The sequence below is a fragment of the Anas platyrhynchos genome, chromosome W (genome assembly GCF_047663525.1).
Source record: "Anas platyrhynchos isolate ZD024472 breed Pekin duck chromosome W, IASCAAS_PekinDuck_T2T, whole genome shotgun sequence".
Lineage (NCBI taxonomy): Eukaryota > Metazoa > Chordata > Aves > Anseriformes > Anatidae > Anas > Anas platyrhynchos.
The window spans coordinates 10,090,069-10,113,892 of NC_092620.1; the positions used below are offsets into that span (position 1 = coordinate 10,090,069).

The window sequence follows — 23,824 nt, forward strand, 5'->3', positions numbered from 1 at the left end:
TGCTTTCAATGTAGTCTTTAACAGTCCATTGTATCGTTCAACTTTCCCAGAGGCTGGTGCATGATAGGGGATGTGATACACCCACTCAATACCATGCTCTTTGGCCCAAGTGTCTATAAGGTTGTTTTGGAAAGAAGTTAAGAAATGATGCTGTCGGATAACCCGACCAAAAGGCCCTGGGACAAACGGACACAACGACCAGTGTTCTGTGCCGTAAGCCCATTTATTGCTGTGTGACAGTATCTTATATAGTGCCAAAGCGTCCCACCCAGGAACCCAGGACCCCTCCCATTGTGCTCGCAGGCACCCCAGACCCTTCCCCTCGTGCACGCAGGCACGACCCAGAATAACCCCACATCTCCCCCCTCTTTATGCACGTACCCCCTTTAACCCATTACGCTAAGCGTGATTTAATCATAACTACTTAGGGACGAGTATCCATCCCAGGAGCAAGTGGTGATAATGGGAACTCCTCGTGATTTTTGGCGAGAATGGTCAGCATGCTGCAATTCATTATACTGCTTCTAGCTATTTTTGCTTTTATACATGAATATACTAGCCCTATCACAATGAATACTATTACTAGTAGCAATATTGTTTGCAAAAGCGATTTAAGCCATCCTTCTAGATGAAGGCCTAGCCCCTCGAGAGTTGCCCCCAGCCAATTCTGTTCTGCGTCACGCTGCTCTTCTTTTATTTTGGATTCTACCTGGGCTAGTTGGGATATGTCACGTTCTACATTGGCAGTTACATTCGGAATGTGTATACAGCAATGGTCAGCCTTTTCTTTCAGGTATCCACAGACACCATGTTCTTTTAACAAAAGCATATCCAGGGCCAACCTATTCTGCAGGGTCATTCTTGTTGTGGTTTGTAACTGTATATTCAAGTCCTTAAACCCCTTTCTGGTAATGCTGGCCAATCTATGTACTTGCCCCATCAAATTGTAAATCAGCTCTATGTTGTGGTAGGAAGCTATCGGGGCAAACAACGATTCTGCCATCCATCCAAATTTAATCCCAGTGGACGGTTCCTGCCACCCATCATTTTCTTCACTTACTTCTCTTTTTGTCCTTCTCCTTATGAGAGAGGATTTCTTCCAAAGTGGGAAAAGAGTGGGCAATCCTAAAGTTATTTCTTTTACTGGGCCATCCAAACTTAAATGAGTTGTCCAAGTTCCATCACTGGCGGCCCACACAAAATGTCCCATGCTTCGTATAGTTGAAGATTTACAATTCACTAAGATCTTTTCCCTACCAGTCTGGCTGGCTATATTCAGATTGGTGATACTCATGTTAACTTGTAGACCTCTGCATGCACATCCGGTGGCTAAGGCTATCTTTACCGGGAGCAGAGATATTGTTTCTAAAGCAGTGTCACAATTGAATATTTGTGTACAATTCCACCACGGGACTGCCTTTACCCTCTCCCGACTACTAGTTTCCCTCTGAGCTGTCTCATATAGTAAACTCTGGTCACTATTCGTCCTTCCTACCCATTGCAAACACCAAGAAGTATTCCCCCCATATTGGTATTTCTGCAGTATACTTAATGCCCATGCTGACTCCCAACCCTCTAATCCACCTATCTCATTACCTTCTTTGCACTTCCATATAACCTTTTCCTTTTGTCGTGTGCATGGTGCATCATACCCACACATCCCTAGTCGTCCATCCTCGTTGTCTAGGTCCGTAAATATGTAATTTCTTTCCTTTTTACACCAAGGATAAAGGCGAATCTTACACTTTCTATAAAACCCTCCCAGCATTTCTGTCTCTATGATTGTTTCCGATTCACATTGGACTGTTTTGTTTTTCTCAATCTGGGGTATCGATGATGTGATTATGCCCCAGGGTATAGGACCACCTGCGGATTTAGGTATAGGTAAACAAGCGGTCACTTGACTCACATTCTGCATTTTTGCGAAATCTCTAATTAACCCTATCATTAAATTTTCCTCTTGATTGCTCCTTGCTTGCTGTGTGTACTGAGCTGACCTTTTATCTCTCATTTATAACAACACCGGAATTTTAGAGACTCTTCGGGTTGCTCGTGGGCTGCGAGCAGTGCGATGCGGCCACAATAGCAGACCCATAGAGCACAAACCAAGTGTCCTGTTAGCTGGGATCACCTTCCAAGCACGTTTCTGAGAACAGAGCAACCAATAGGGGTTAGGTAAACGCCAATGAGCAGAGTTCGAAACTTGTACGATGCGGACCGATTGATAAGGGGCCGTCGCATGGCTATTTACAGTCCAAACATCCCCAGGGAAAAAGTCCACCGGTGCAGGAGCTTGGCCCAGTGGCCCCACCCACAACCAGGCCACCGACTGATTGCGCACCATGGTCTTAACTGTCCACGGCGGAACGGTCACATCCGCTATTGTCCCATTGTCCCAAATGTCAATGGAGCCGCACAATTGCGCCACCGGCAGAACGGTTTCTTTTCCGTCCTCCGTCGCATGCGTGGTGCTGTCTGATGACAAGAGTGTTTCATGTGTCAGATTGATACCTGCCTGCACGGTGGCATCGATATGGATGGTAGTCAGCTTCCTTCCCTGGCAAGTAACAGGCGGGAACAGTCCATGAAGTGTCCCGTTGGGTACTGGCTCAGCAGACCGTAGGTTGTAAGCGTATGGCGTTGGAAACAGCGGAGCGGTCCAGTAGCCCACAGCATACTCCTGCCAGTAGCCCCTGTACACTGCAGGGCACAAGGCAAGGACAAGCAGGAGTCGCTGTAAAGGGGAGAAAATGACTTACTCATTTCCTGTTCCTTTGAGTCCGCCAGCTCAGGGAACGGACGTACCCATCGTGCTGGAACCCATCGAACCCCCGATGGTAGTTGTACACAGGTGTAACCCCGACCCATAACTAACAGGGGTACCGGATCCCGATTCCACGGCCCACCATCCAGGCGTACCTGAACAACCCCTAAAGGTGCGCGTTCTGTCATAGCATGGTCTGCGGATCGACCTTCCAAATGATTTAAACTAAAAAGGGCCTTTAATAACAAAGCATGTGGACAGGAATCTCCATAGCCAGTCGCCTCCATTCCCCCCTCTTTAAGGGCATTGAGGCGAGCTTTCAAAGTCAGATGAGTACGCTCAATAATGGCTTGCCCAGTAGAATTATGCGGAATACCCAAGATATGAGTGATGCCCCAGCTGCAACACCATTGGCCAAAGAGCCGACTAGTGTAGCCTGGACCATTATCTGTTTTTAGAGTGTGCGGAATGCCCATGACCGCTACTGCAATGCGCAGGGCATGAATGCACTCTCGAGCTTTCTGTGCTGTGAGAGCAGTAGCCCACATCATACCACTACAGGTATCCACTGCGACGTGGAGAAACCGGAAACGTCCGAAAGGCGCATATTCTGTGACGTCCATCTGACACAGCTTGTTGGGTTGTTGTTATGGTTTAACCCAGCCGGCAGCTAAGCACCACACAGCTGTTCGCTCACCCTCCCCCCTCCCTCTCTGGGAGATGGGTAAACTAAAGCAAGATGGGTAACCTTGTCATGAAAAGAAATTAAGTTAGTCAAGCAGGACTTTCCCGTACACTGCAGGGCACAAGGCAAGGACAAGCAGGAGTCGCTGTAAAGGGGAGAAAATGACTTACTCATTTCCTGTTCCTTTGAGTCCGCCAGCTCAGGGAGCAGCTGTTCCTTTGAATCCGCCTGCTCAGGGAACGGACGTACCCAGTGCTCGTGATCGTGAGGCTACTAGCAGCTACTCATAGAAGGCCTCATCGACTTCCTCCTCCTGATCTGGAGACCTGTAGTAGACCCCTACCACCGTGTCTCCCATACCAGCCCACCCCTTAATTCTTACCCACAAGCTCTCCACTTGTCCTTCACCCTCCCCCAGGTGGAGCTGGGTACACTCTAATTGCTCCCTCACATAAAGGGCACTTTAGGGAAGGAGCAGGTGCAGTTACCCCTGGGGGGATGCAAGAAGATGATACTGGACAGGGGATCGGGAACGCTACCTTCTCTGAGAAGCCCTCAGACAATCCTATGGGAGAGCTCAGAAGTTTTTCCCTGTCTTCAACAGGGTCAGCAGTGACAACTTCCCCCAGCCCTTCTCTGTCACCTTTAGCTCCCCTCCCTTCCCCCATCAAACCTAGTTTAAAGCCCTGGAAATCAGCCCAGAGAGCTTGTTCCCCAACACACTTGCGCCCCACTTGCTCAGTTGGTGTCTGTCCGTAGCCCACATACCCGGACTCTCAAAGGACGGCCCAAGATCAAAATACCCAAATCCCTGGTCCAGACACCACCCCCTCAGCCAGTCATTTACCTGTCCTGTTTTGCTCCTTCTATCTGCATCCCAGTCACCCAGGGACTATTTCCCAGGGACACCATGGGGGTAGGTGGCATTGTGGGTGTCAGGGGCAGACGTCTCATTTTGCTCCGAGCCGAGACAAGGGTCCAGCCCCTTGTCTCTTGCGGACAGTTTAGCCCTCTGTTCCGCATGTGTTCAACGGGGGCAGCCTCTATCCCTTGTCGGGACATAGGAGAGGGCTGCCGAGCAACAGCAGGGGCAGGGAGGCCCCTCCTATCTGTCACCCTCAGAGACTCCCTCAGGCTGCCGATTTCTCGCTGCAGCCCAGCCACCTGCTTGAGGAGTCCCTGAAGCAGGGCACACCTGCACCCGTGACAGCACTCTCCTCCCTCATGGCCCAGATGGACCTCCAGATTCCGGAGTTCCCCACAGTCACCTGTCTGGACTGCCACCTCCCCCCTCAGGGGATCCACCTGGGTGCCCACATGAGCCCAGAGAGGCAGCATCTCCTCCGTTTGGGTTGCCACCTCGGACTGACCGCTGTAACAGGTGCCCACCATGGCGAGGTCTAGGTTCTCCTCCCTGCCCCGCTTGAACTGCCTGTGCTAACTGCCAAACTGGTCCTGTTAGCGCATCCTGTTAGTGGTGCTCCTGGGTCACGGTGCTCCCTAGGGACTACTTTTATAGTGCCGGGGGGTGGGTGGGCTGTTGTCACCCCTGGCTCCAGCCTCAGCACGTCAGCACCCACAGCGGCACAAGCACAGCTCCTGCCTGTTCGGGGGGGGGGGGGGGGGAGGCTGGGGCTGCGGCTCTGTTCTGCGTTATTGGGGGGTATCGAATGACGATAGGGCCAAAAGTCTTCCTCGCTGCTAAACTTTTGACCCTTTCACTCATTTAAAGACTTCAGCAGTCCAAGTCAGTTCTTGCTGGTTCTATTATCTGTGTGTATGGGGTCTTTTCCTCCCTTATCTTGCTGGTATGGAGTCTTCTCCTCCCTTATCTTCAGGGTCCTCCCGTTGATATTCCCTATATCAGTCCTGTGAGAAACTAAGTTGTGTTTTTGCAGTTGAACGTGTTTTTGAAGTAGAGTGTTTTTTTTTTTCTTTTTGTTTGTTGTTTTTTTGTTGTTGTTTGTTTGTTTTTTTCAGTAGAAACTAACCTTCCGTATTCAAAAGTAGTTGTGTAGTCAGAACAAAGAGAAATGCCAAGTAGATAAGTGGACAGTAGAAGGCCTCACTGTTCCCCAATAAGGTAGAAGCTTGAGAAAAACAGGATGAGCAGCGTGAGAACAGTAAAAAACAAAGATCACAAGCTCTCAAAATATAAGAAAGGGATGTGAGGAATGTTTTAGCAATTCGTGTCAATAGAGAACTTGAAGGGAAATGTATTTATAGACTTTTCCTTGAAGTCTCTGATATCTGGGAGTTTTCAGAACGACTGCTAACTATTATGACTATTGCATGGGGCACTATGCATGTCTCGGATATCTGACCAGGAGATTAAGAAAGCTGAAGGACAACTAGAAGACAAAGCTTGCAGGGGACACTGCGCAAGTCTCTGACATCCGGCCAAGATGGACAAAGGAGACGACAAGGAAAAAGCCTGGGAGGAAGACTATGAGCCTTCAGCACGAGAAACCCCCAGAGAGACCCCCAGAGACTGATACGCATGCTCCAGTAGGAGGGTTTTGATTCCGGAAACTAATTAAGATAAGCCTGTTTTTTCTAGAAGTAGTAATGAATATGTATTAGCCTAGGAGCATAAAAATCAGCTGCTTGATGTAACTGGTGTGCATCTTGGTGGAACAGAGACTCCCGGTGCACCCAGCACTGTTTGCTTACCTCTATTCCTTTAATAAATTGTAAACTTTGATTATAGTCCTATTTTGAAGACTGAGCCATTTATAACAGGGGGAAAAAAAAGGAAAAAGGAGAAATTAAAGGGTTGATCAAAAAAAAAATTGTACATATATGGTATAGAGGAGTGTCAAGTAGCTTGTGAACCTGTAGTACTCAGCCAATGAGGAAACAGGGGAGGTGATCAGGTGTCAGGTAATAGGGAATAAAAGGTTATGATTTGTTTACCAAAATGCGCTCCTGATTGACAGGACACCCGCCATTGCAATTGCGAATAAAATAGCTTCACAGAAGATCCTGTCTGAAGAAAATTATTTGAGATTTTTCTCACAGCTATCAAAAGGGACTTTAGGGCTTTGGGGCAACTAGTTAAAGGATCAGGGGCACAGGTTGTGTTTGCCTCTGTCCTTCCGAGAGGAGGGATCAATGTTGACAAGCAGACTCATTTTATTAATACGTGGCTTCAGGACTGGTGCAACTGGCAGAACTTTGGGTTTGTTGATCATGGGAAGGTCTATACAACATTAGGCCTGCTGGCACCAGATGTGATGTGCCTCTCTCAGAGAGGGGTAAGGATTTTTGCCCAGAGTTAGCATGGCTGATCGATAGGGCTTTAAACTAGAGTCGAAGCGCGAAAGGGATAAAATCAGGCCCAATGGTGATGAGCTAAGGGATGGTGCACTAGAATCAGAGGGACTGTGTGCCAGTGAGGTCCTTCGGTCTGCTCCACGAGGTGCTGCATGCAATGAGGTGCATTTGAAGTGCTTCTACACAAATGCACGCAGTATGAGGAATAAAATGGACGAGCTAGAAGTCTTGGCCCAGTACCACAGCTATGACATCATCAGCATAAGCGAAACCTGGTGGGATGAGTCCTGTGGCTGGTGTGTTGCAATAGATGGTTACAGGCTCTTCAGGAGGGACAGGCAGGGCAGGCAAGATGGGGGGGAGAGTGGCGATGTACGTGAAGGAGGGGCTGGACTGTGTGGAAGTTCAAGTTGGCGAAAGTTGAAGTTGACTGTGTGGAACTTGAAGTTGACTAAACTTGAAGTTTAGTCACCACATATCTGTCGCAGGTAAGGAATCTCTTGACCTTGAGAAGTAACCTTGGGAGGTGTCTCTGCTCAAGGGGAAGATCCTGGCATGCAGCCTGCTGTAGTACAGGAGAGCTCAATGGGCTCTGGGCTTTCCCCTATCTATGGGGTAAGATGACTGACTACTAGTCATATTTGCATGCCAGCCATATTTTGTTGGTGCATGATCCATTAGCCTTTGGGTCTATCTCCCCCGAATCCACCTTGATCCTGGTTCAACTATCACAGCCCGATGCATTCATCACAGTCACCACTGATGGTTAGTGCCCTACCAGGGATACGGGTGAAAGGTCAACTTAGGGAGGGGCACGAGGAGTACACTGCTGTTGTGGTTTAACCCAGCTGGCAGCTAAGCACCACACAGCCGTTCACTCACCCTCCCCCCTCTCTCTCTGGGATGGGGGAGAGAATCAAAAAAAAGTGAAAGCTTGTGGATTGAGATAGACAGTTTATTAGGACAGAAAATAAAGGAAAATAATAATGATAATAGTACTATTAATAATAATGTGTACAAAACAAGGGATGCACAATGCAATTGCTCACCCGCTGACCAATGCCCAACCTATCCCCAAGCAGCCGGTCCCCCCCACCCCAGCCAGTCCCCCCATAATAATTGTTCAGCATGACATCAGATGGTATGAAATACCCCTTTGGCCAGTTTGGATCAGCTGTCCTGGGTCTGTCCCCTCCCATCTCCTGCTGCACCCCCAGCCTGCCCGCTTGCAGGATAGTGCAAGAAACTGAAAAGTCCTTGGCTTAGTGTAAGCACTGCTCTGCAACAACTAAAACATCAGTGTGTTATCAACATTATTCTCATCCTAAATCGCAAACACAGCACCCTACCAGCTAATAGAAGGAAAATTAACTCTATCCTAACTGAAATCAGGACAACCGCCTAAGGTATTCCCTGCACCATCATACAGATTATTAACGATGTTGAACAGGACTAGACTGAATTTTTATCCCTGGGGTACTCCACTAGTTGCTGGCCTCCAACTAAACTTTGTGTCACTGACAACCACCCTCTGGGCCAGGCCATTCATCCAGTTTTTAATCCACCTCACTGCCCATCTAACCTGAACATGAATGGCTTGCCTATGAGGATCTTATGAGGGACAGTGTCAAAGGCCTTACTGAAGTACAGGAAGACTATATCCGCTGCTCTCCCCTCATCCATCAGGCTCACCATTTCATTGTAGTTGCTTATCAGGTTGGTCAAGCATGACTTCCCCTTGGTGAATCCATACTGGCTACTCCTGATGACTTTCTTGTCCTTCGTGACCTCTTGTCCTTTCCCTTCCCTCCTCCTGTATCCTGGGCTGCATCAAAAGAAGCATGACCAGCAGGCTGACAGAAGTGATTCTCCCCCTCTACTCTGCTCTTGTTAGACCTCACATGGAGTAGTGCATCCAGCACTGGGGCCCCAGCACAACAAGGATGTGGACCTGTTAGAATGAGTCCAGAGGAGAGCCACTGTCCTGGTTTAACCCGGCTGGCAGCTAAACACCACGCAGCCGTTCGCTCACCCTCCCCCCTCCCTCTCTGGGACGGGGGAGAGAAATGGAAAGTGAAACCCATGAGTTAAGATAAAGACAGTTGAATAAGACAGGAAAATAATAATAACAAAAATAATAACAATAATAATAATAATAATACAATGGTGATAATAGGAAAGTAATAATAATATGTACAAACAAGTGATGCATAATGCAATTGCTCACCACTCGCTGACCGATGCCCAGCCTAACCCCGAGCAGTCCGGCCCCCTCCCCCCGGCTAGCCACCCCTATATATTGTTTAGCATGACGTCAGATGGTATGGAATACCCCTTTGTCTAGTTTGGGTCACCTGTCCTGGGTCTGTCCCCTCCCAGCTCTTACTGCACCCCCAGCCTGCCCGTTGGCAGGACAGAGCAAAAGGCTGAGATGTCCTTGGCTTGGTATAAGCACTGCTCTGCAACAATTAAAACATCGGGGTGATATCAGCACTCTTCTCATCCTAAGCCAAAACATAGCATTCTACCAGCTACTAGGAAGAAAATTAACTCTGTTCTAACTGAAACCAGGACACTGGTGTAAGGAGCAAAAAGGTCAGCAGAGTTGCCGCCCTGTACTTTAAGAGAGCAAATTTTAGCTACTCAGGGAGTGAGTTAGCAGTGTCCCTGGGGAATTGGCTCTAGAGGTTGTAGGGTTCCATGAGAGCTGTTCGCTTTTCAAGAACTACCTTTTAAAAGCCCAGGAGCAGGCCATTCCATTGTGTCACAAATCAAGCTAGTGGGGCAGAAGACCAGCTTGGCTGAACAGGGAACTCCTCCTGGAACTTGGGCAGAAAAAGACAATGTACGATCTCTGGAAACAAGGTCAGGATTCACAGGGAGATTACAGAGCTGCAATTTGCATCTGTAGGGAGAAAACAAAAAAAGCTAAAGCTCAACTTGAGTTGACATTGGCCAGTGTGGTGTCAAACAAAAAAAGGCTTTTTCAAGTATGGCAACAGAAAGAGGAGGTCTAAGGAAAACATTAAACATTATGTTAATTTCCTTATGCCGAGTCTTTTTTGTCTGTGATGGTATTTGGTGAGGGATCTCCCTGTCCTTATCTCAACCCATGAGCCTTTTTTCATCATATCATCCTGTTCTTTTGAGAAGGGGGAGTGAGAGAGCAGTGTGGTGGAGCTTAGCTAGCCACTGGTGCGAAGCCTTAACAAGGGAGCAGGAAGAAGATTCGAGCAGGCTTTTGGGAAAGCTGTGAGATAGGTAGGTGTTGCATGTAGAGCTCTCCTTTCTCCACTAAACCTGTAAGAGATAAGAGCCTGTCCCTTGGGACAGTAGCTGCAAAGGAGGTGCCATTGGCCCAGGCCCCATGCCATAGCACCATCTACGTGCCCCTTGCAAAAAAGTATGACTTAAGCATATTTTTGAACTCAGAGTAATTTTTGTACAACAAACTGGATCAAACATGATGCATGTAGATAATATTCCAAAATGTCGAAGCTGGACAGGATTTTTTGCAACCCTGTCTAATAATTATGATTCATAGATCACTACAAGGAAGAAGACAAATATGAAATCTTATGTGCATTCCTTAAAATGACCTTACTGTGTGTTTTTTTTGAGGTATGCCCACTCTATAATTCTTTTTTCCCGCCACATCTTATGAAGCTGACAATTCATACACACTACGTCCACTATTGCTGATTCAATAGTATAGGTGACCTTTGAATGGTTAGGAAACCTCTATCAGTCATAATGTGTTTGAAATCGTCCTTGGCAAAATTCAGTCTCTAGAATGTTATTATGGGAAAAGTTGTTGTATATACTAAGGAATCTTATTGCTAAAACAAAGAAGACATTACTTGTGGTATTCAAGAGTCATTTTCAGTTGTGTTGTAGTTTGAACAAAGATTCTAATACACAGATCTTTATGCTTTTATTAATATGTGGCATGTTGCTGTGAAGATTAAAACAGTGCTAAAGGTGAAGCAGTCATTGTAGCAGCTGTAGGTTCTAAAAGGATAGTGTGAAGTCCTTTTAGATTTTTAAAAAGCTTTAAAAGCTTTTCTCGTGTAGCAAATTTAAATTTTGCTAATAACAGGACTGTTTGTGTTTTGTTTTTTTTTAATCAGTTTACATATCTCTTTCAGAAACATTTAACTTATTTCCCAAAGCCAGTGGACACAGGTTAAAATAAATAAATAAATTGTTCTATTAGTGCACTAATACTATTAGTTGTTTCTCACCATTAAATGAACATTTACATACATGTATGTATATACTTATATAATATATATGTATATATAATGTATTTGTATGCATACATATATGATTGATAGATAGATAGGTAGATAGATAAAATTGCTTTCTAACCACAGAGCCAGCTCTAGTCCAAATCCATGGTAGTCTGCTGTGTTTCTTACTGTTAGACAGGTAGCCATTTGGATCAGTAAGTGGTGGTGCCTTGCATGCATGGTCAGTTTTTTATGACACAAAGTCATCAAGCCAAACTCAATCCCTGTGTAAATTCACTTAGTGGGATAAATAGTCATGGCATGTGTAATTGCACTCATTTGGTCTCATGACTGGAAAATTTCAGTCATGACCTACATCTGCTGTTAATTAGTAGATCTCTGCTTGTGTTTTAAAAAAATGCTGCTAAATTTGTGTTCTATGCTAAAATGAAAGCACTATACATTCTAAACCTTACAAATGCAGATATCACTTCTCTGATAAAACTGCTTTTAAGACAGATGAGTATATCAACATTCTCTAAAACTAACTTACACGATAGAAAACAGGCCTGTTAATTCAGTTTCTTTTATCAGGCATGAATAATGAAATGCATTGTTCTTGCTATGCATACAACCCCACAGCCTCCTCCTAGGATTACTAAAAATGGCATCAAGTATCACATCTGATCCAGCTACTCATGAATCTTAAAAGAGACATATATTCCGCAACTGTCTGGAAGATATCGTTTCCCAGATACAGATTTTGTATTTAGTTTATCTTAACAGCTATTGTTTATCAGACAACAATTCAGAAGGAATCACATTTTACATTGCCATATATTTCTGAAATAAACTCAGAAATCACGTAAAGAACAGGTGAAAAGGCAAAGAAAACAGAGACATCGTGGCTACCCTTAGAGCCCGAATATTTATTGAACAAATCATATTCAAATAACTGAAATACATTGGGTACTTGTAGTGAATTATTAAAGATCACATTGTTACAAAAGTCTGCATTTTCAGCAGTACGTAACTACAACTATACATAAATATCACAACTGCTTAATATTATTTCCTGTTCTATATACAGCACAGTAGAAGTATCTAGAATACTGGAATGTGAGAAACAATCTGCAGCCAATAACACAGGCTCAGGCAAGGATCTCAGTGAAGTAGCATTTTTATTCATGATTGCAATGGTGGGCATCCTGCAAGCAGGAGCACACAGTAAAAGTGTATCATAACCTTATATCCCCTATTACCCAGTACTTGATTCCTCCCCTGTTTCCTCATTGGCTGAGTACTACAGGTTCACAACCTACTTGATGCTTATCACTGTACCATATAAGTATAATTTTATATGACCAACCCTTAATTTCTCCATTTCCCCCTTTTTTCTTCTTCTCTTGTGCCTGGAGGAGCCCGTGATTTTTTGTTTTTGCTGATTCCGCAACTGCTCGTCTTGTTTTTTCTTAGCCTTTCTCCTTATTTTGGGACAGTGGGACCTTCCACTGTCCCCTTTTCTGCTTAACAGACTCCCCACTGTTATGCCTGTACAATCACTTTTGAATATGCAAGGTTAGTGGAATTTGCCACTGCGAAAACACAACTTTGATTCTCACAGAAATTAAAATATACAAGAGGGATACAGAAAGTGGGGAAAGGAAAGCTAAGAAATCTAGGAAGTGCAGCGCATACATTAGTATTTAACAGTCAGAAGCTAAACTAGTTCAGAACAAAGCCTGTCCTGTAAAAGGAAGAGTTATATAAAAAATTAAGGTGAGCTTTCAGACTGTGTCTAGCACAACATTCCATGAGTAGATGATACCATTTAGTTTTGTGCTTTGTATTGCTTTGTATTGTTAGTTCTCTGGGAGCAAGAACAAAAACGTAAAATCCACATGTTGACAGTACTGTGGAAAGGTACCCTTTCCCTCTTTAGAAGTTCTCCTTCCAGAAATTTACTGTATTGTTCAACTATTTTATGGATTTGTAGAAGACATTAAAACTTGTCCTTTCTTTCAAAAAGGCTTTAAAGACCTGTCATGATTTTGGCTGAGATAGAGTTAATTTTAATCACAAACGCTTACACAATGCTGTATCTTGGGATGTTGATGAAAATAGTAGTGATAACACACCAATGTTTTAGTTGTTGCAGAGCAGTGCTTACACGGAGCCAAGGACTTTTCTGCTTCTCGTACTGCCCTGCAAGCAAGGAGGCTGGGGGTGCACCAGAAGCTGTGAGGGGACAGAGCCAGGACAGGTCACCCAGGCTGACAAAAATATATTCCATACCATATGACCTCTCTGATTCTCTCTCCCACCCCACCTAGGGAGAGTGAGGGAGTGTCTGTGGTACTTAGCTGTCTGCTGGGTTTAAACCACATCAAGATTCAAACAAATTTTTTTGAAAGACTGATGAAAAATTATTGCTTGCCTTTCTCCAGGTTAGGTGGATAGGAATCAGAAAGGACATTTTAAGTAAATTACAGTTTTTGTGATTGCTCCCACTATAACTGCATGTTTGTGAGTGGACCTTGATAGGGAATCAGTTCCTTGCTTGTACGCTATAAGTAGTTACTCATCTACAGCACTGAATAAGAAAGCAAGACTGAAGACACTATTAAACAAGTCAGTTCAGTCTGAGGAACAACATTCAGAAAAACAAAGAACCAACACCTTCTCAGAACATGGAAAAAAAAAAATCCATCAGAGCTACCTTGCCAAGGAGCATTAAGTCCAAAATAGCACCATTCATCAGTGTCTCAAATCCTGTGGCAGCATCACAATCACTTACCACAAGGAAACCATGAGTTTTATACTATATCTATACATATCAAAAGAGTACATGAATAAAGAATTTCAATATACAGACAATGGATGAAAATAAACTACTAGGCTTATTACATCTAAATGCGAAAAAAAGGGGAACTCAGACTCTGCAAGAAGCAATTAGGGGTGGTGGAAATAGAGATAGCATGTAGTTTACCAGTTGCACATGAGCAGTGGAGTTTGAGTAGTGAAAGACGTTTTTATGATACACATTTATTCCACTTGTATTCTCTAAAGCAAGGCTCAGAGCCCCATACTTTCTTCTTACACTTGATTTACACAGAAACAATTCCTGATATATGAAACCATGATCTCATCAAATCTATACACCATATGTAATACAAATGGAGGAATTATGACTGAAAAGAGTAGAGGTAATTGATTTGGGTGAAATGGTGTCAGTAGCCATTTACTGAAGTCAGGAATGCCACTTCAGCCTCACTTTTCTTCTTACAATTTACTTCCTTTGAGATAGGAAAATATCCCTGCAGAGAGGAAAAGTAATATTAGCTGTGCTTCTACAAAGTCTGATTGATGGGATCCTCCTTCCTTTTTCCCATCCTAAGTCTTCTAACTGTAGTTTAGATGCAAACACCTACTAAACATGGCTTTATCAACTGTAAATATTATGGCCACAGGGAGGAAAAAATGTTTAAAAACTAGGAAAGCCTTGGAACATCTGAGGAAATATCTTTACTTTGAGCTGAACAAGTGTGCCCTAGCAGCTGAAATGCACAAGACTTAAGACAACAACCCCCCTCCACAGCTGAGCTGGGGAATTCAGCCATTTGTTGCAGCTGGGGAAGACACCAATGATCCTACCAAAGCTACAGAGGAAGAAGCTATGGAGTGACAACCCTTTCCACAGGTCACCATCAACTGTACATGCTACACTGTTCCTCAAAATGATGTCTCTTGCTACCAACAAACCAAGCAATTTCTGTGTCCTTCACAAGAGCTGGGACAGCTCAGGCCTAAGACTGCACCTGCACATGTTGAATGTGCAGCTATTTTGTGATACAAATATGGATAATAACTAGCAATTATCCATTTTGCACACATGAAGCACAAAACTCAGTCACAGTGTCTCAATAACATCAATGCAAAACTCATGGCCAAAAATCTATAGATGTCATTGAGCCCCTTTGACTATATAACTCAGTACTAATGTGGTTAGCCAAAAAACTAATATTAATGATATTATCCATTAATGAATTATTTTGCCTAATTGCTTTTTAATATATCTCAAGGTCCATTTTATGGCTCCACCTGGCCTCCAACAGGGAAAACATGTCTTAGTTATGAAAGACCACTTCATTATTAAGAGAACTTTTCAGAGCTTAGACCTCTCACTTTTTAAACACCTTACACTTTAAGCAACTAATGTGCACTTATTAGTAATTTTCTTATAATGCCTCACTGAAAAGAGCATTTATCCTTTTCCTATTAGCACTTTAAAGGTGCTGTAGTGTATTATCATGGTCTCTGGACAAGTAAAGAAATGGTGACTTGTTAATCAGCTGTTTGAGATAGCTTTATATTAAACATACTTAAACATTCTGTCCCATTGGCTGAAGTCTATGCCTATTTAGCAAAGCACTTAAATATATGTAACAGCTTAAACATCAGTAGGAGGCTAAAGATTAAATGTGTGACTACAATACTTTGCTGATGATATGTCACAATGGGATCTTAAAATAATTGTGTTTAACTAGTGTGGTGGTAAAATTATTAATATTTAAGTTTTGAGAGGTCTGGGTAAGAAGTTTAATCTAACAAAAGGAACATTCCTTTTGGGTAAAAGCTAGCAGTCAGTGATTTTTTTCCAACCTCCACTACTGAGCTAAGATAATACTGGATGTGCCACTACTACAGTCTCCACCAAGAGCCATCTCTCCATATTCTCTTTGATCATATTCCATTGATTCTCCTGGAGAAGCTGGCAGCCCATGGCTTGAACAGTTACACTCTTTGATGGGTTAAAAACTAGCTGGATGGCCAGGCCCAGAGAGTGGTGGTGAACGGAGTAAAATCTAGCTGGTGAGCAGTCACAAGTGGTGTTCCCCAGGGGTCGGTGTTGGGCCCCATCCTCTTTAATACCCTTTACCGATGATTTGGACAAGGGAATTGAATGCACCCTCAGTTAGTTTGCAGACGACACCAAGTTGGGGGGAAATGTCAGTCTGCCAGAGGGTAGAAAGGCCCTGCAGAGGGACCTGGACAGGTTGGATCAAAGGGCAGAGGCCAATGGGATGAGGTTCAACATGGCTAAGTGCCAGGTCCTGCACTTTGGCCACCTCAACCCCATGCAATGCTATGGGCTTGGGACAGAGTGGCTGGAAAGCTGTGCAGAGGAAAAGGATCTGGGGGTGTTGGTAGATGCTCGCCTGAACATGAGCCAGAAGTGTGCCCAGGTGGCCAAGAAGGCCAATGGCATCCTGGCTAGTGTCAGGAATAGTGTAGCCAGCAGGACCAGGGAGGGGATCGTCCCCCTGTACCCTGCTCTTATGAGGACACACCTTGAGTACTGTGTTCACTTTTGGGCCCCTCACTACAAGAAGGACATCGAGGCCCTGGAGTGTGTCCAGAGAAGGGCTACAAAGCTGGTGAAGGTCCTGGAACACAAGTCCTATGAGGAGCAGCTGTGGGAACTGGGGTTGTTTGGTCTGGAGGAGGCTCAGGGGAGACGTTATTGCTCTCTACAACTACCTGAAAAGCAGTTGTGGGGAGCTGGGAGTCAGCCTCTTCTTGCAGATAACCACCGATAGGACAAGAGGGAATGTCCTCAACTTGCACCAGAGGAGGTTCAGGTTGGAAATTCAGAGACATTTTTTCAGAAAGAGTGGTTAGGCATTGGGACGGGTTCCCCAGAGAGGTGGTGGAATAACTGTCCCTGGGAGTGTTTAAGGAGTTGCTGGATCTTGTACTTAGGGACATGTTTTAGTGGATAATATTGGTGGTAGGGGGATGATTGGACTAGATGATCTTGGAGGTCTTTTCCAACCTTAAAGATTCTATTATTCTATACTGTCAGTTGTGGCAGTTAAGCTACTTAGGGAGTCCATCTCTCCCAGGCATGGGTACTTGGCTTTATTAACATAAATGATTGTCTGGAGTCTATTCTTCTCAAGGATGGATACCTGGTTTTGTTAACATAGAAATTATTTTTCCTCACTTCTTTCATTTCTTTGAAACAGTATATAAGTTGTGTCACTGCAATCATATGGCAGAGAATGGGGGAGCAGATAGGGAGTTGCTGTCTGAATGTTCTCACTATGATCATAGTTAATAAAGCTTCAGTCTGACGTCTTAAATGTAAACAATGACAGTACTGCCATATGTTAATTTAAAAATAATCATGCTCACACAAGTCTGTAAATCTGATACACACAAATATTGCACAGCTATGAATTTTAGAACTTCCTTTATAAAGTGTGGGAAATATAACGTTATCCAGATGGAATAGCAAAGTTTTGTTAACAGGGTTTTGTTAGCAGTCTAGATAGTAACTGAAATTTAATCAAAGGAGTTTTCCGTGTACTCTCCTTTTCTTACCTGCCTTTATTATTTTTTGGGGGGGGCAGATTTTGAGTCATTAATGAACAATATGAGAATAAAACACACACGTTCTATGGTTCTGAGTAACTGTTTTATTTTCCTTCTCAAATTCCACGTCCAGTTCAGGGTTTATGAAAACAGTTACGGTAACAGAGCAAAACCTTATCAACCTTGTATGATATGCCACATCTTCTGCATTTATGTTAACATTATACTTACTCCCTGTCAATCTCAAATGAAGACTGCTGTCTTTGTATGTTTATTACTCAAGTAGAAACAAACAACTTAAAAAAGTGAAAGGGAAAGAAAGAAAAGAAGAAGAAGAAGAAGAAAGAGAGAAAGAAAGAGAAAGAGAAAGAGAAAGAGAAAGAGAAAGAGAAAGAGAAAGAGAAAGAGAAAGAGAAAGAGAGAATCCCCCCTTTCCTCACACTGCATTATCATTGACTTTTTCCTCTATATTGCTATGTAAAAAATACCAAAATCAAGTATTCAAAATTGAGATGTCAAGTTTGTAAAATCATGAGACAGGCTTACAAAACATGAACCTTTAAAAATTCCTATGTTTACTTTCTGGCATGTGAGCCAGAAAGACTCCCGGTTTTCTGCAAGCTTGAAGGCTACCACATCATTTTTAAATGAAAGCTGAAATCCTCGCTTAACTGCTTGGCTCAAGGAGTCAAGGCTTTAAGAAAAATCAATATCATTAAACTTGTGATGAAATTGTGAATGCTGGCTACTCTTTTGAAGTAAACATAAGATAAATCTAATGAACTTTCACAGTGTTGTGGGTTTTTTAAAGAAATTTGCATACTAATAAATTGTTTATTAGATTAAAGAAATTACATACCTTTATCTTTGGAAATCCCCCATTTCTTGGGCTGGTTGGAAAGAGTTTCTGGCTAACCCAAATTGTTAAGCTTGGTTGATAAATCTGTAGTGACATAAATACATATGATTTCTTACTAACAAAAAGGAGATCCATTAAATACAGTCAAATGATATTCATATGACAGACTACATTACTGAAACCAAGTCTAATGTCAGTTGAGTTTGGCCCAGAGACCTAGAGCTGTGTTGAATTCTGATTTTTGGGTAGACCTGTGTGGAGCCAGGATTTGGACTTGATGATCCTTGTATGTCCCTTCCAGCTTGGGATATTCTATGATTCTATGACTTTATGCTCAGTACAAATTTTTTGAGTACCCATGGCAACAGGATCTGTCCCTGGAATATTTCAACTATACTGTATATGACAATCTGAACTCAATAGCATAGGATGTACTTTTTAAATTACTTTTAGAATCTCTTTAAGAAAATCTGTAATATGGCAGGATTTACACATATAAAAGGATGTCTGGTACTATTAAACTTATTTAGGATTTTGTGAGACCACATACATGCCCCCTCTCTTCTGCCTCCAACTCCTGTAACACAAAATCCCTGGTAAAGAATATTAGACTAATGTTTTATTTAGGATCTGGAGGAAGAAAAACTAGAATGAACAACTCCCACAATACATTCCTGTATTACAGCTCTGCACAGCACCACTAGCAGCAATAACTCACTGGCAAGACTAATGAAGATTATTATCTTTGCTGATGACTGCAAGAGACAAGACGAATGCACCTTTGATAATCCTTTCAAAATGAACTGTGAACTGGACCTTGCTACTTTCTGAGGTCATTGAACATAGCTATAATCCTGTACTAGCACCTTATTTTTAGATATGAAAGGAATTGCAACACATAAAGGACATGATAAAATAGCTGGCAGCAGGATTAAATGGTTATGGTATTGGCCTATGACTCTTTTGTGTCAAAACTTGCTATTCAACCATAGGAGAGATGATTTGGGTGGACACATTCTACTGCGACACTAAGGGAAGAGCCCACTTTCCCTAGGCATGCTCTGCAATCAAGAGAGACTTATCCATCAGAAAAATGGGTAAGATCCAAAGCAGGCCACTGGCTACAGTGGAAACCTATAGTGAATAAATGCCAGTTACAAAAATCTGAGCTGCAGACCTCCTGCAGTTCAGTTTCTCAACTTTAGGATGGGAATTGGTGCATTTCTCCATCTCACTCTCATTAAACACAGTGCATATACAACACAAGTTGTATATGACACTGAAGAGCTTAAATTTATTTTCCTGCTAGGTCTGCCTACTAGGTCTTTGGTTTGTGAATTAAACTTTCTGCACAGTGGCTGAATGTCAAACTGTTGCGAGCTGAACTACCTTGCACCCTTCAAACTTGTTTGTACTTTGGGACTCAAAATTTACCGTGTCACTTAAATTTCTGATTAACCGGCTTTTATTCATGTACTTGCCATTGTATCTACACTGAAACCAGAGAAATGTTTTCATTTTCATGAAGTTGTATGTTGACAATTGCTAGTCATAAAAGGTCAGTGAAGAAGGAGGGGGAGGAGGTGCTCCAGGTACCAGAGCAGAGATTCCCCTGCAGCCTGTGGAAAGGACCATGGTGGAGCAGGTTATAGCCCTGCAGCCTATGGAAGACCACACCAGAACAGATATCCATGCTGCAGCCCAGGGATGACCCCATGCCACAGCAGGTATGTATGCCCTGAAGGAAAGCTGCAGCCCATGGAGAGCCCATGCTGCAGTAGGCTCCTGGCAGTCAATGGAGAGGAGCCCACACTGGATCTGTGCATTCCTGAAGGACCCCAGTGGAAAGGACTCATGCTGGAGCAGTTCTTGAAAAACTGCAGTCTGTGGGAAAGACCAACGCTGGAGCATTTTGTGAAGGACTTTATCCCATGGGAAGGACCCAATGCTGGAGCAGGGGAAAAGTGCGAGGAGGAAGAAGCAGCAGAGACAAAGATTATAAACTGACCCCAACCCCCATTCCCCAGCCCCCTGCGCTGCTATCTTCCCCAAGCAGAGTTTGTTTTGCCCATGATGGTAATTGGTGAGGAGGGGGAATGAGAGAACAGCTTGGTGGGCATCTGGCAGCTAGCCAAGGTCAACCCACCACACAGTTAAATCATTCTGATAAAAAACTAATTCTTTTTAAGCAAATTTGGAAGAAAAGCTTGTGCTAGGATCAATGCTGTGATGGTTTCATATTAATGGGCAGCTAAGCTCCACCATGCCACTCTCTCACTCCCCCTCCTCAAAAGGACGGGGAGAAAATATGATGAAAAAAGGCTGATGGATTAAGATAAGGACAGGGAGATCACTCAACAATTACTGTCATGGGCAAAACAGACTGAGCATAGGGAGATTAATGTAATTTATTGCCTACTGATAACAGACTAGAGCAGTGAGAAACTAAAAACAAACCAAAAACAAACTAAAAACACCTTACCCCCATCTACCCTCTTCTACCTCCTCCCCCCCCTCCCCCCTGCTCAGCAGTGCAGGAGGGTGGGGAATGGGGATTGCAGTCAGTCCTTTGTCTGTGACATTCACAGAATCACAGAATCACAGAATTTCTAGGTTGGAAGAGACCTCAAGATCATCGAGTCCAACCTCTAACCAAACACAAACAGTCCCCATTAAACCATATCCCTAAGCTCTACATCTAAACGTCTTTTAAAGACCTCCAGGGATGGTGACTCCACCACTTCCCTGGGCAGCCTGTTCCAATGTCTAACAACCCTTTCGGTAAAGAAGTTCTTCCTAACATCTAACCTAAAACTCCCCTGGCGCAACTTTAGCCCATTCCCCCTCGTCCTGTCACCAGGCACGTGGGAGAACAAACCAACCCCCACCTCACTACAGCCTCCTTTGAGGTATCTGTAAAGAGCAATAAGGTCGCCCCTGAGCCTCCTTTTCTCCAGGCTGAACAAGCCCAGCTCCCTCAGCCGCTCCTCGTAGGACTTGTTCTCCAGGCCCCTCACCAGCTTCGTCGCCCTTCTCTGGACCCGCTCAAGCACCTCCATGTCCTTCTTGTAGCAAGGGGCCCAAAACCGAACACAGTACTCGAGGTGCAGCCTCACCAGAGCCGAGTACAGGGGAACGATCACCTAGCCCTGCTGGTCAGACTGTTTCTGATACAAGCCAGGATGCTCTTGGCCTTCTTGGCCACCTGAGCACACTGCTGGCTCATATTCAGCCAACTATCAACCATCACTCCCAGGTCCTTCTCTGCCTGGCAGCTCTCCAACCACTCATCTCCCAGCCTGTGGCTCTGCTTGGCATTATTGCGCCCCAGGTGCAGGACCCAGCACTTGGCCTTGTTAAACTTCATGCAGTTGACCTCAGCCCATCGGTGCAGCCTATCCAGATCCTCCTGCAGAGCCTTCCTACCCTCAAGCAGATCGACACACGCACCTAGCTTGGTGTCATCTGCAAACTTACTGAGGGTGCACTCAATGCCCTCGTCCAGATCATCGATGAAGATATTAAAGAGGACCGGCCCCAGCACCGAGCCCTGGGGAACGCCACTAGTGACCGGCCTCCAACTGGACTTGACTCCATTTACCATGACTCTTTGGGCCCGGCCATCCAGCCAGTTTCCAACCCAACGAATTCCTTCTTCATCATGCTCTTCCCTTGCTCCAGTGTGAGGTGCCTCCCACAGGATGAAGTCCTTTCCAAACTGTTCTAACAAGGGTCCTTCCCAGACTGCAGCTCTTCAATAACTGCTCCAATATGGGTCTGTACCATGGAGTGCAGTCCTTCCTGCTCCAGAATGGGACCCCCATGAGCAGCAGCTCCTGCCAGACCACCTGCTCCACTGTGAGCTCCTCCATAGGCTGCAACATGGATATTTGTTCTGGTGTGGTCCTCCATGGGCTGCAGGGGGACAGCCTGCTCCACCATGGTCCCCTCCACAGGCTGCAGGGGAACTTATGCTTAAGCGCCTGGAGCACCTCCTCCCCCTCCTTCTTCACTGACTTTGGTGTCTGCAGGGTTGTTTCTCTCAATATTTTTTCACTCTTCTGTCCAAGCTGATATTGAGCAGACTTTTTTTTCTTTATTAAATATGTTCTCACAGAGGCACAGTGTCGCTCTTTCACTCAGCTTTGGCCAGCAGTGGGTTCTTTTTGGAGCTGGCTGGAACCGGCCCTTAACTAACATGAGGCAGATTCTGGTCTCTTCTCACAGAGCCCCCCAATGCAGCCTCCCTGCTACCAAAACCTCATCAGGTAAACACAATATAAATGCACGTTTTCTCATTAACTTAGTGGAAGAAGTATACCAGAGTTCCCATATGCCATACTTTACTTTTAGCATAGTAAGAGGAATGTTGTGAAACTGCATGATTAACACCCACTTTGCTCCAATCCATGTGTAAGATTTAATAATAGCAACTGTCAGCTGAATAGTTGCTGCTTCTCAGAGTTGAATTGGATGGCAATCTCCTCTCGATCAGTGTTTAACTTCTGAATCTTCTGAATCCAGCTAGCAAACGTGATGCCCATCTACAAGAAGGGCCGGAGGGCAGACCTAGGAAACTATAGGCCTGTCAGTTTGGTAGAAATCTATGAAATTGAGAACTCTGTGAATTTGGTAGAACTGTCACGAAATGATAGAGTTCTCCATTCTTGGAGAACCCAGGAAGGCTGACATTGAGCTGTTCAGGACACTGGTTGGCAGAGTCCCTTGGAAGGTGGTTCTGAAGGGCAGAGGAGTCCAAGAAGGCTAGGCACTCTTCAAGAAGGTAATCTTAATGGCGCAGGAGCGGTCTATTCCCACGTGCCCAAAGACGAGCCGGCGTGGAAGAAGACCGGCCTGGCTGAGAATTGTGGCTTGAGTTTAGGAGAAAAAAGAGGGTTTACAATCTTTGGAAAAGAGGGAGGGCCACTCGGGAGGACTATGAGGATGTTGCGAGGCTGTGCAGGGACAAAATTAGAAAGGCCAAAGCTCATCTGGAGCTCAATCTGGCTACTGCCGTTAAAAACAAGAAAAAATGTGTTTACAAATACATCAACGCAAAACGGAGGACTAAGGAGAATCTCCATCCTTTACTGGATGCGGGGGGCAACAGTTACAAAAGATGAGGAAAAGGCGGAGGTGTTTAATGCCTTCTTTGCCTCAGTCTTTAGCGGCAAAACCAGTTGTTCTCTGGATACCCAGTACCCTGAGCTGGTGGAAGGGGATGGGGAGCAGGATGTGGCCCTCACTATCCATGAGGAAATGGCTGGCAACCTGCTACGGCACTTGGATGTACGCAAGTCGATGGGGCCAGATGGGATCCACCCAAGGATACTGAGAGAACCGGCGGAGGAGCTGGCCATCATTTATCGGCAGTCCTGGCTATCAGGGGAGGTCCCAGTCGATTGGCGGCTAGCAAATGTGACGCCCATCTACAAGAAGGGCCAGAGGGTAGACCTGGGGAACTATAGGCCTGTCAGTTTAACCTCAGTGCCTGGGAAGCTCATGGAGCAGATTATCTTGTGTCATCACGTGGCACTTACAGGGCAAGCAGGTGATCAGGCCCAGTCAGCATGGGTTTATGAAAGGCAAGTCCTGCTTGATGAACCTGATCTCCTTCTATGACAAAGTGA

General features: G+C 44.6%; 1 protein-coding gene across 5 annotated transcripts in view; it reads right to left on the minus strand.

Moving 5' to 3' along the window:
* Nucleotides 1–218: 218 nt before the first annotated feature.
* Nucleotides 219–23,824, minus strand: part of NREP (neuronal regeneration related protein) — a 44,768-nt gene continuing 21,162 nt past the window's right edge. For 2 of the 5 annotated variants that reach the window (XR_011805572.1, XM_072030489.1), the window contains exons 4-5: nucleotides 18,195–18,278; nucleotides 5,333–14,274 (exon numbers count right to left, since the gene is read on the minus strand). Coding sequence is in view for 3 of the 5 variants with exons in the window: in XM_072030489.1 (XP_071886590.1) it covers nucleotides 14,188–14,274; nucleotides 18,195–18,278 (171 nt within the window). In the remaining 2 variants the exon portion in view is untranslated. Of the gene's footprint in view, nucleotides 2,735–5,332; nucleotides 14,275–18,194; nucleotides 18,279–23,824 lie in introns of those variants that run through there. The other 3 variants (XR_003494543.3, XM_072030490.1, XM_027448888.3) reach the window with 3 other exon arrangements.